Genomic DNA, 12,911 nt, shown 5'->3' with positions numbered 1-12,911 from the left:
TGCCTGGTTTGAGGGAAGCACACAATGATTTCTTTATTCAGTGCTTATCATTACTACTGACATGAAAAAGACATCAAGAAATACCCTCTGGTTTACATTTGTCTCTCATTTTTGAAACATTTACCCTCTAATTTCAGGAGAAGTATAAAAGCAGAATTCAGTGAATATATGTCACTTGGAGAAGTATGTTTTTTTCCCTTTGTTCTCTGTTTTTTAAGCATTTAGTATTGATGTTACACAGGAATAAAAAGCATAACATATACAAATCTATTTTCACATCAACAGATAATCTTTTAAGTTCCTGTTAAGAAAATGAGACACAGCTGGAACAGACAGGGGCTCCTCTAAACCCAAGCCTGATTCCTGTCACTTTAAGGCTGCAATCACCACCAATGAAGGAAACCTGTCGCTGCCACCCACCTGAAAGAAGGTCTCAAAGCCAAGAATCCTTGTAACTCAAACTCTTCTGGAAGTGGGGTAGCTAGGGAAGGATTGAAACCAAGATTTGTAAATGTTTTAATTCTGCTTGCTAAAAAAAAAAAAGGCTCTTCTGTACAGAAAGAAAGGATCTGTAATGCTCATAGTTCTCTGCTCTCTTCTACAGTAGCTCTGGTAAAATAACTCACTTGTCAAAGCTCTGTATGTTACCTCTACACATGCCTAATAGTCAATGCTGAGGAGGTTGGGGTATAGGTTTTTTTTTAAAATCAACAGTCTTAAAAATTCATAACCCTGGATCCAGTAATTCCAAAACTTAGATTATCTATCTTCCAGTTACTCCAAGTATTGAGTAACAACACTGACATCATCTGGGAACTTGTAATAAAGGCAAGATCTTGGGCACAACCCCAAAAGGGCTGAATCATAAACTGCATTTTAACAAGATCCCAGGTGATTCATTTCCAAATTAACGTTTGAGGAGCACTGATCTAAGGGAAGGAAAATAGAAAGGAGTCAAGTTACAGGTTGTTCTGTGCAGATTTATAATGGGGAAATTTTTAAAGCAATGGGGAAATGAGTAAATAAATTAATGGCTCTTCCATAGGATAGACTGTCACACAGCCAGTAAAAATTGTGTTTTCAAAATGTTTAAAGACGAAAATGCTAACAACATAATGTTAAATTTGAAACGCAGGTACAAAGCCCTATCTGACACCAATCATACGAAGGTGCATATTATGTACACAAAAAAACAAACCCAAAGAAGACATACTACCATGTGAATAGTACAAAGTACCTCTGTATAGAACTACAGGTGATTTGTGTTCTTTGTACTTCCCAAATTTTCTACAATAAGCAGGTATTATACTTTAATGAGTAATGTGGTTCACAAGAATTCCTTTTCTTTTTAATGGTAAGAAGATGGAAAGAATTTGAAGGTACTGTACTCTCTGGACTCCTTACACCTATTCAAATGTAGCTGAACAGGAGAACAGGCTGCCCAAAGAACTGGAAGAATATTACGTCCCCAAAAGTCTACAACGTTACAGCATCCTTACCTCTAAACTTCATCCGCGTAGAGCTCAAACTCTCTTCTGACATAAAGAAATTTTAAGCCAAACACTTAACACTAAAAACCTGTGTTTCTCTGGCCTTAACCTCACCCTTAGTGACGGATAACAACATCAACAATACAAAGTTAGGTAGTCCTCACCGTTAGTACTTGAGAGGTCCTCTTCATGGGGATGGAAACTATTTAGGAGAGAAATTAGCCAGGGCCAAATGCTGTAAATTAGAGAGAGATTTCAGACTTTATTTTTATACAAATGAAACCAGAACACTGATAAGCCATGAAAATGACCCCAATAGAACCTGGACTTTATGTATATTTCCCTTGAATCAGCATTTTAAAGGCTGAATAATTTCCTAAAACATATTTTCAAAGATTCTAGATAAAAAAAGGGTCAAATGTCTCTACTAAGCAGATCATTCCCCAAGCTCCTAAATTAACAATAGTGAAAATAATTTGTAAGCTTTAAACACTTGAAATTGATTGTTAAGAAAACTTTGAAAAAAGAAACAACATATTATGTTTATACAGGGCTTTCACATACACTATCAGTTGTGGAATCCACTGTCAGTTCTCTATTAGGAATTGTGTTCTACATACTTAGTTGTTAAATGTATTATTAAAGTCCTTGGTTTCTGAGTGAGGTATGTTAGGGTCTCCACCAGGGATACAGATTTGTAAGTATCACTTTACATTTAAATGTACCAAAAACACTGCCATATTTCAAACATTAGAAAAATCTATAGATCTGATGCACTATGTATGACTGGGCAAGGTTTTTTTTTAAAGGTAGGCAAATACAAACTAACTTGAGCTGGAAACTTTCACCGAAAGGACAATAAAATGAAAAAAAAAAAAAGCAGTAGTGGGATCTCAAGGTCTTAAATATGGTTAGGCCCTTTTCTAGGATGTGACCTTGGTCAATGTGGCTGGGCCACAAACCAGACATTTCAAAAAGATTCCGCTTATCTCCACCATGAAAACATGCATGGGAGGAACTTTCTATTCACTGCAAAGACTTCTTGGAAGTATTAATCATATAATCAAAAGTGATCTGAAAGTTTTCATTTGTCACTGTAAAATCAAGAGTTCCTAGGAACTGCCAGAATGACTGAGTAGAGGTTACAGAGAAAATGGGTGAGAGCAAAAATAACATTCACACTTTTATGCTCAAAACAAATATAATTCAAAGTGGGTATTACTGTAAGGCAACATCAAACAGCTTATGCAGGGAAAATAATGGAAGAAAATAAAAATCTCTTCCCTTCAAATCCTGAACAGAGAACTGGGGCATATTATGAATGGATTAGAAACAAACTGGTTTTATTTCAATTTCATTTCAAAATGTGAAAAATGCACTTTCCCCAGGATGGCAACTAGGAATAGGGTGTGGGCACAAGGAGTCACAAATCCTTAAGACTTGTGCCTTGCATAAAGAATTCAAATAACCAAAGGAAAAAAAAAACTATACAAAGAGGTCTTTAAATCAATTTCCAGGGTAGGCAGAAAATACAAAGTCTTCCATTGTTCAAATGCTGTGTTTTAGAAGGCAGTTTTTACGTATCTGTGAGTGTCAAGCAAACAAAGCAGACAAGCAAACATGAAACTCTAGAACACTTACTACTGTTTTTCATCCACCACTGCCTCCTGGAAGACCCGGGGTCTGAGCCTCAGCCAGTCCATGGAGACTTTGACTGCAGGGAGGGGGTAGGCACTGTAGGACTCCTCCTGAGACCCGTTCCCGAGAGGACACTTGCACAGGATGCCAAGAAAAGACACTTAAAGACAGAAAGTATTCAGAAAATGTAAGGTACTTGAAACTGTGTACCAGGCAAAAGTAAAATATCATTATGACCTTTCTGTTGTATTCCGCTTAAGAAGTACCTTACATCTTCTTTCTGAAAAGTGAGTTTTTTTCCCTTGCTAAATATATTATACAGTTGATGAAGGGGTATAAGCAAATAAAAGGCTAAAACTTGAGGTTCAGGCCTCCTGATTCAATACTAAGAAACACAGGACCCTTTCATATGTATTTTGTTGCAATGATGAAAATGGTTAATTTTTTTCAAAGAAAACAGCATAGACCAAAGAAATGATTTAATACTCACTAAAGAGGGCCAGCAACTGTGTCCAACACAGCTGCTCATCTTGGCTATAACTATGTTGCTCCGTTTCATTGCTAAAGTCACGAAGGTGATGAAGTTGAAACAGGTTAATGACAGTGACATGAACTAACTGCTGAGAGTTGAAAGCTTTTTGGAATAGCAGCCTCTGGAAAAGAAGATAGAAATACTGTGTGTAAAGCAAGAACAGGAGCCATTTTGACACAAAAATTAACTGGCCATCTGTATTCAGAGCCCAGATGAATAAACTGTCCCACTCTGAATTCCAGTACTTTAACTGGGTCGCCTGTAGTCTGATGTCTCTCATGCTGAGTTTTTGTCTTGAAAGGTATTAATCCAGAAACTACTAAGGCCCACAGAGCTACCTGAGTAATTTTCCATGATACTTTTTGTAGAAACTATATTACTTCTAATATAATCCAAGAAAAACATTTTAGGATCCATCAGTAACTTTATACAGCTTAAATTCAATAGAAGTTCTTTTATAAGAGATGTGTATATATAAAAATACTAAATGGGGACACAGTGAAAAAACAACATTTCAAACAAAAAGACTCAAAAATGACTTTTTGAGCTCTTGGTATACAAAGCATGACTTCCAAAATTTTTTATAAAACTTACTCTTTTAAAGGTTTGACACATTTAAAGAACCTTATTTATGAACAAGGTATAGCCAAGAACATATCGTGGAAAAATGGTTAAATGATACACTAAATATTCAGATGTGTTATGGGTGCTTCTACAAATGATCACATTGACATTTTCCCCTATTAGAAATGTCCATTCATCTTCATCATGAAATTTCATTTACTTACTAACCATGGCCTGTTTGAAGCACTAAAAAGAATTCACTTAGATGTTCTTGGCTGGCTGCTTCAACTTATGATCACCTTTCTACTTTAGTATCTACAGTAGTTTTAGACTACCCCCAATTATAATAGTTTTCGAACATACGTCCCTAACAAAGTTCACAGCTACTAAAGAAGATATCTTGGCTTTATCTAACACTTTGGCCATAGCCAGGCTCCCTCCCTCTCCAGGCAAAATTTTTGGAGACAGTGGAGATTCACTGTCACCAGCAGTGACAAGAGATTCTATTACCTCATAAATTTAGAGTTGCCTTTGTCCAATCTATTTTATTTTTCTATTTACAGAGCTAAAGAATCTGAAATATCGAATAAGCTCTATGATTCCTTCACATTATCACTGGAGAAAAATACAATTTCATTCCTCCCATCTTAACTCTGTTCTTCCAATCACAAGACTCAGCCTCCTTGCCTGCTGTGAGTCCACTGTATAAATCTAGACTGCTAAACTCTTTCCCAAAGGCATCGAGTACTTTTTTCCTTTCCTCAAAATTTTCTGAAATGCTACCTCTTCCCCAAAATTGTCCCACAAAATTTCTCCTTCAATCTCTATATCCAACCTTCTAGATAAGCCGATCATTTACATAAATGCATAACACTGATATAAAATAAAAGTAATAATTTCTATTTTTCAAAAAGTATTTTTTAAGAGAATAATATGGCAACGTCCTATAGTACCGACATAGCCTTTAAAGAATTTTCTACTGTATTCACAGAAGCATTAATGCGTGTAACTGGAGCCCGGTGCTAACAAATGATAACGCAAGCTCAGGAGGGCAGAGTTGTCTTGCTCTCTTCTGTATTTCCAAGGGCTTAGAAAAGTACATGGTACATACCCACCCACCCGTTGCTGCTGAGTGGATTCCGACTCATAGTGACTCTATAGGACAGAGTACAACTGCCCCATAGGGTTTCCAAGGAGTGGCTGGTGGATTTGAACTGCTGACCTCTTGGTTAGCAGCCAAGCTCTTAACCACTGTGCCACCAGGGCTCCACATGGTACATAGCAGGACTCAATAAATAATGAATGAAGAAATAAACCTTAGAAATGGTAAAACCTATCACCTTTAGAAGTAAATGTGAAATCAATCAATGGTAATTCCATAAAATTTAGATGGCAATTAGAGGGCCTCTCAGGTAACAAAATCAGATCAGAACTGCTTCGTATTTTTTGCTACTCAAATGTTCAACAGCCATTAAGGAAAATACTGAATTAGATACGAGTAAGACACAGGATGCATTTAACATATATAAAATGCCTTGCATCTCAATTCCTAGATAAAACCAAAAAAAAAAAAAAAGAAAAAACCAAATCCACTGCTATCGAGTCGATTCCAACTCATAGCGACCCTGTAGGACAGAGTAGAACTGCCCCGTAGAAGTTTCTAAGGACCGCCTGGCGGATTCAAACTGCTGACCTCTTGTTTAGCAGTCGTAGCACTTAACCACTATGCCACCAGGGTTTCCATAATACCAGGCCTTAAATCCACCAAAGGACCTCAACTTGGTACATGTTTCTGCTTAAGACTGCTAGTTAGATACGCTGACGCTTACAAGTGAGTGACACCAATTATCTACATAAGGTTTAGAAATAGTTTTGAAAATTTACTCGACTATGCTAAAATTTCACTCTAACAATGCTCTTCTGATTATTTCAGTATTGGGTAAGGGTTAAGAGAGACCTGCTTCATACTGTGTTTAACTCTGGAGGGTTGGAATGAAACTTCAAAGTGTATTTGTGCAACTGCCCACCAACAACCACCAGAACTTCAAATACAAATATATATTTGAAGAGAATATTAGTATTTGACGTTGAGCCAAATACAAAATTCACTAGGTTCTAGACTGAAATAACTTATATAGAGTAGGTCTAATTAGAGTAGACTCCTTCTGCCTCCATTTAGGGAGTATATTCTTCAAAGAACCCAGGGCTGGAAGCAATCTCAAAAAGTCATTTAGTCCAATCCTCTACTTTTTAGCAGGACTGCACCTGAATCATCCAAGAAAGCTAGCTGTCAACCCTACTCTTAAAATCTCATAAAAAGGAGAATCTACAACTTCCCTATACTCTTTTTAAATTATTGTTCATATATCTGAATACTTATTACAAAACGATTTAAATTTGTTTGTTTTTTCTCAGGCTGAAAAGCTTAGGGCATTAAAAAGTTAACTTTTCTTTTCAGACACCCAACCCAATAAAAGATATATCCTGGGCAAAGTTTAAGAAGCCACTAAGAGAAGCGGAAAACAACAAGGGACTTGAAAAGTTTACTTTAAAAGAAACCATTTCTATTATGATAATCTAGTTTAATCTCTTGCACACAGAAAGCATCAAATAAAAAATGATTACCTGCAGAAACCATTTCACACTGCCTACATTTGGCTAAGTCATGTCTCTGAGTTCTATAATCTCTTGAAATGTGAGACTTTGAAAGCACTTATAGAAAAGCTGTAAAGGAGTTACAGGTAATTCTCCAAGCACATAGATTCTGAGAAGTACTAAGAAATATAAAATGTGCCTTGTGACTATTTTGTTTACTGTTGATCCTAGCGCCTAAAACAGTGACTGCTTTAATAGTCAAGTATTTGTTGAATAAATGAATTAAAAATATTTAATTCTGATCCTTCCAAATATTATATTTCACATGCTAATTTCGTAACACACTAACAAAAGATAATTTTCAAATATATTAATAAAACAAAGGTTGTTTAATTTTTATCTCCTTATACAACGTAGGGAAACCCTGGTAGCATAGTGGTTAAGTGCTACGGCTGCTAACCAAAGGGTCGGCAGTTCAAATCCTCCAGGCGCTCCTTGGACACTCTACGGGACAGTTCTACTCTGTCCTATAGGGTCACTATGAGTTGGAATCGACTCGACGGCACTGGGTTTGGTTTTTGGGTTTTATACAAACGTAGTGGTTAAGAGCTATGGTTGCTAAACAAAAGGTCGGCAGTTTGAATCCACCAGGCACTCCTTGGAAACCCTATGGGGCAGTTCTACTCTGTCCTTTAGGGTTGCTATGAGTTGGAATCAACTTGATGGCAAGTTTGGTTTATACAAACAAGTAAAATACATTCCTATTGAATAAAATTCTCATTCCTTTCCTTTAAACTGCCACAATTTCTGAAAGACTGACACACAATGAGAATGATGAATCTGTTTGCAGAATGCAAATATCTACAAGCAGGCGACAGAATGATGTAAGGACACAGGAACCATCAAAAGGAGTACTTTCAAAATTGAGAAAGGGGCTGCGATTGAGAAGGAAGAAGTTAGTTTTTTCCCACTTTGATCCGTTTTGCCAAATGGCAGCTACTCAGTGAAAACATTGCCACACTATTTCTATATATACACTGCACATCAGTTTAAACTGAGGGCCTGGTTTATGCAAGAATTTCATATGCTTCAGAAGTAATTTTTGCTAATAGCTCACAGTTAGGTAATGACATAAAAACTGAGAATGAGTTTCTTTCAAATCTTACGCTTCTTGATTTAAATAAGACAGGTATTCTCTGTTTTTGAAATCTAACCTTAAACTGTTCTTCCAATTTCTCTCGAAGAGGGCTCAATTTTTCCAAGCTCTTACTCAGGTACACATGACCGTGGAATTTAATAAAGGCCTTGATGAAGTCAGAAACACCCCATTTGGTTTTCACCTCATCTCGGCTGGAATGAAACGAAAATTTCCATGAATCTTAAGCAGCAAAATAGCGGAAACCTATTAAAGAAGGCTTTGGGTTGCAAACACAAGTTATGTAAGTATCTGATATACAAGGAGGGGATTCTGCATAACACACTCGGACAGTTGGCATTCAGCAGCCTGTATTCTACTGGGAACAAATCAGATGCTGACTGGTTGAAATTCAGGTACTATGACTAAACCCATTACAGTATATCTAGATGTTTACAAGTTAAGTAACAATATGAGAAGAGAAGCATGGGTAACCGGTCCTTAGTTTCCTGTACACTAAAATTTGAGGGGCAGGACTCTCAGGTTACACAAAGTCCTCTTTGAAAGAAGTCAACCCTACCTTTCCAGTGCTTTAGAAAGTGCTTTTTGTAGATTAGTGGAGGCAGCTGGGAAAGGGAACTTCACAGCAATACTTCTGCAGTAGTAGAAAATTGTGGTCAGATGGTCTCCTTTGGAAGAAGCTAAGATAGCCAACTGATTGTAAGGCTGACCTAGAGGAGAAAGTTAAGATGCTAAAGTAGTCCAAAATGCACAAAGTCCTGCTATCAGAATACAAAAGTATCAGTTCTTAAATTCTCAAATTAATAACAGAGAATATTTTATAAGCTAGACCTCATGATTCTACCTTATTACAAATGGGTATAACATAAAAGAGCACAATTATTTTTGGTTTTGTGGGCCAAATGGTCTCTGTCACAACTGGTCAACTCTGCCACTGCAGAGTGAAAGCAGCCATGGACAGTGTAAAACAAATGGTGCGGCCAGGCTGCCATCCCTTCTTTAGGCCCTCTAATGAGGCTCCTTTCAGAACCTGAAGGAATTTCAATGTGGCTTAACAAGAATGACATATCACCAAATATCTGCTGCAATTTTTTAAATTCAGGAATCACTGCTAACACCTATTTCAGAGCAATCCAAAGACAACAGCACTATCCTTTAGGTAATAAAGAGATGATTTTTCTAGGGAGAAAACGGTAGTATTAAAGAGAGCTAATTATTCTGTACAAGCAATTAAGGAAGCCAGAGTTGTAGAAACTATTTTAGACAACATTAGCGGATATTCTATTTATAGACAAAAAGTCATCTTTTAAAAGGAAAAAAAAAAAAGTCATTTCAAGTCTTATGGAATAACAATACCAAAACTCAACATCTATTACTTTCATGAAACTTGAAACATGAGCCGTAAGTTATTTTCCTTATTGCTATAAAGAATAAAGCACCGGTCAACCTCAAGGTGATGGGCCCACTCACCATTGGAGGGGACAAGCTGAGCTGCATGCCTATAGTAGGACTCTGCCTGGCTGGTCTGGTTTCTGTATCGAGCTAAGAGGAAGAAAAAGAAAATTTAATGTAAACAACAGAACCCCAGTGGGGCAGTATTTCCAAATGGCTAGAATTTTAAATTCTAAAATTATAATAAAGGCATTACAGTTAATTTAAGATTAAAGACAGAAACCAAAAACTTTAAAACAAATTAACTATAGGATTATGTGTGAAGTGTCCATCCGGCCTTCCCTATTTGGGACATTCAGCATGGAACCAATTTTAAAGCTTACCTAGCCCCCATTTTCAGGTCCTCCAGTGTCATGCATCACCAGCTCCCACTATGGACTATGCTGGTGACCTGGAGCCGGCCCACAAGAAGGGGTGGGTTATATGGCACTTAAAAACAAAACAAAACAAAACAAAATACTATACAATATGATCTGAAAATTATGTTTTTTTCAATATCTTATAAAGTGATTTTGAAAAATGCCTTTTATCTACTGCAATATTTTATGTGTGTGCAAAGAATACATTTAAAGCAAAAACAACCTAAACACACTATTCACTGAATCTCACTGCAGAACTCAGTGCTTACTTTGATGTGACCCCTCATGGAGGCAATGATTTATGACATTAAGTAAGAAACCTAAAATATTCCAACTTAAAAGTAATAATGTTCTCCATTCCTTGTTATTTGAGGACAGTCAAAACATAATCCTATAGTTAATTTGTTTTATAACCTTTTGAGGCCACCTTAAAGGAATGAACAAGAATAAATAAGTTAAATAACATTCCTAGATAAAATACATAAAATAGAAAAATGAATTTAATTTTAAAAAGGAAGCAAAGATAAAAAAAAACAAGCTTTTAGTATGGTAGAAAGGAAATAAGGCAATCTAGTTTCAGAAGGAGTAATTTATAAACCCTGTAATTCCAATAGAGTACATGCTTTTAATTTAGGAAAATACAAACTTAGTTTTGATTACATTTTTGCTGTTTAGTATCTGCCTAGGTCAACAGTAGTTTTGCATAATGTCTGAATAAAACTTAAATCTTAATAGGAAAGTTACTTCCTTCAAGATCCTCTGCCAATCCCAGAACACTGAGAAACTCTAAGTTCCTTAAAATATATTTTATAATTTCCTCTAATGATAACCTAAATTGTGCATGTATGCTTAGTTTAAAGGAAAAGTTTCTTTCCACAACTACTCCAAAGAAAAGGATGAATGTATTATCAATTCCTTCACCCCAAAAGCTCACCAATGTCTCCAAGGTGGACGAGGCAGTGCTGGCAGATATATGAACAGGAGCTAGACTGTGGCTTCACTATGGCGCTGGTATGCGTCTGTTTATTGCTGATAATCCCCAATTGGGAAGACTTCACACGGCATGGTAAGTCTACATTAAACACTGTACACAGCTCTTGTAATAACTAAAAGAAAAACATGAGCAAGACTTAGCTGGTAAGTCAGAAGTGCTGTAACAGTAAAGTCTGCACTTAAGACCTGTACCTAGTATCATACGTTGCTAAGACCTGGGCAAGAACTTCGGGAAAATTACATGATAACCTTTCACAGATACAGCTCAAAAGATAACTAACATCATTCATTATAAGTTATATCTGCTGAATTCTCAAGTATTAGAGCAACCAGGACATATTTAAAAGTAATAGCAGCATTTTTAAAAAGACGGTTTGCCTGAATAGGGTTTTCAGACACATTCAGAAAACAAAGAAAAGCAAGAAACTCCATGAAATTATCCATTTATTATACCTTTCAGAAACACACTAATATGCAAAAACCACTAAGACTGACTGGCTACAAATCTGACTTAAATGCAAGTCATTTAAGTATTTGTTAGACATCAAGATTTTGAGATTTATTTTCTTAAGTCCTAGACCAATTTTCATGTCTCTGCCACAAAACAGACCTCATACTATTACAGATCTGGAAGGGACCCTGAGGCATTATCGAAACCACCCATTCTTACCCAGTCTCAAAGGATGAGAAGTCCTTCCTCCTGGTCAGAACTAACTCTTCTGACTGTGCAGGTCTCTGAGTCTCTTCTCTTCTGCCTCCTGCCTTGCTCCCTCATTCTTTTATTTACTTTCAACCTCTTACGTTTCTTTGCTGTGGCCTATAAATATTCTCAAGTATCTCCCACAAGGAAGCCCTGGTAGTGTAGTGGCTAAGTGCTATAGCTGCTAACCAAAAGACTGGCAGTTTGAATCCACCAGGTGCTCCTTGGAAACTCTGTGGGGCAGTTCTACTCTGTCCTATAGGGTGGCTAGAAGTCAGAATTGACTCAATAGCAATGGGTTTGGTTTTTTTTTTTTTTTTTATCTCCCAACAATAAAAAACAAAGAGAACAGGACCAAAACACTCTCCCTTGACCCTGAATTCCTCTCTAGCAACCTTGTAATGTCTCTTCCTCTTCTCAGCCAAACTCCTTCAAAGCAGTCCACACCTATCATATTGCTTTCTCAACTCATATTCACTCCTTAATCTATTAAGATCTGGCTGCCATGCAACTCTCCCCCAGTACCTTACACCTCCTACCACCACTCTATTGAAACTACTGTCAATAAGACAACCAGTTACTCAACAGCCAAAACAATGGACATTTTTCAGTCATCTTACTGGACTTCTCTGCTGCATTTAACACAGCTGATCTTATGGGTGATCACTGAGTTTTTCTAGTTCTTTGTAGCTCTCCAACCATTCCTTCTCAGTCTCCTTCATGCAAAGCCTTCTCTCCTCCCACCATGCTTCCCACTCTTGGCCCACACACAGTTCATCACACTCTCCTCTCATGCATTCAAATATTTATTTACTAAGTATCTATTGTGCCAGACACAAATGTGCATCCTTAAAGACTTTATCACAAAATGAGCAAGACAGGTAGACAGGCACATAAAGACAGATAAGATGGAGAAAGAGAAAGAGGGAAAGACAGAGGGAGACAGAAAGAGAACATACGATACATAGTATAAGCCAACAGTATACGCTACATTTATAACAAGCTTCATTTCCTAGGTTATATGAGACATCTATCATAATTTATCCGTAGTAATACTATGTAGGCATAAAGCTCCACTTTTTTCAGATAAGGATGTGTGACAGCAAGCGATGTGACTTAAGTTATCATATTGGAAATAATTCTATCACCATTCTTTCTAACATGTAAAGAATTCACAATGCAAAATAAAACACCAAGAGGACTCAACTCGAAAGGATTGGAAATGTCCAACTTTCCTACCTTCTTCCTAAGATAAAAACCACCTACATAATGGAATATAAATTTTAGGCACCCTTTCTCATTAAGCATATGAAATACCTACTTCATCTTTACTTATACATATAAATTTATAATTGGGCAAGAAAACTGTTGACATAACATTGGGTAAACAAGTTAATGCCCAGACGGCTAGTCAGGGAATATAAAAGTACAG

General features: G+C 36.8%; 1 protein-coding gene across 8 annotated transcripts in view; it reads right to left on the bottom strand.

Annotated features, from left to right (window-relative positions):
• The window catches only part of SMG7 (SMG7 nonsense mediated mRNA decay factor), a 96,908-nt gene that overhangs the window by 15,523 nt on the left and 68,474 nt on the right, over positions 1 to 12,911 (bottom strand). For all 8 annotated transcript variants that reach the window (XM_049868089.1, XM_049868092.1, XM_049868094.1 and 5 more), the window contains 8 exons: positions 10,721 to 10,892; positions 9,446 to 9,517; positions 8,535 to 8,685; positions 8,034 to 8,169; positions 3,619 to 3,781; positions 3,132 to 3,288; positions 1,655 to 1,725; positions 421 to 481 (listed from right to left, as the gene is read on the bottom strand). In XM_049868089.1, coding sequence (XP_049724046.1) covers positions 421 to 481; positions 1,655 to 1,725; positions 3,132 to 3,288; positions 3,619 to 3,781; positions 8,034 to 8,169; positions 8,535 to 8,685; positions 9,446 to 9,517; positions 10,721 to 10,892 — 983 coding nt within the window. The remainder of the gene's footprint in view (positions 1 to 420; positions 482 to 1,654; positions 1,726 to 3,131; positions 3,289 to 3,618; positions 3,782 to 8,033; positions 8,170 to 8,534; positions 8,686 to 9,445; positions 9,518 to 10,720; positions 10,893 to 12,911) is intronic.

Source organism: Elephas maximus, chromosome 24 (genome assembly GCF_024166365.1).
Source record: "Elephas maximus indicus isolate mEleMax1 chromosome 24, mEleMax1 primary haplotype, whole genome shotgun sequence".
In the NCBI taxonomy this organism is placed as follows: Eukaryota; Metazoa; Chordata; class Mammalia; order Proboscidea; family Elephantidae; genus Elephas; species Elephas maximus.
The sequence above is the reverse complement of the archived record's forward strand: the minus strand, read 5'-3'. Positions and strand labels throughout refer to the sequence as shown.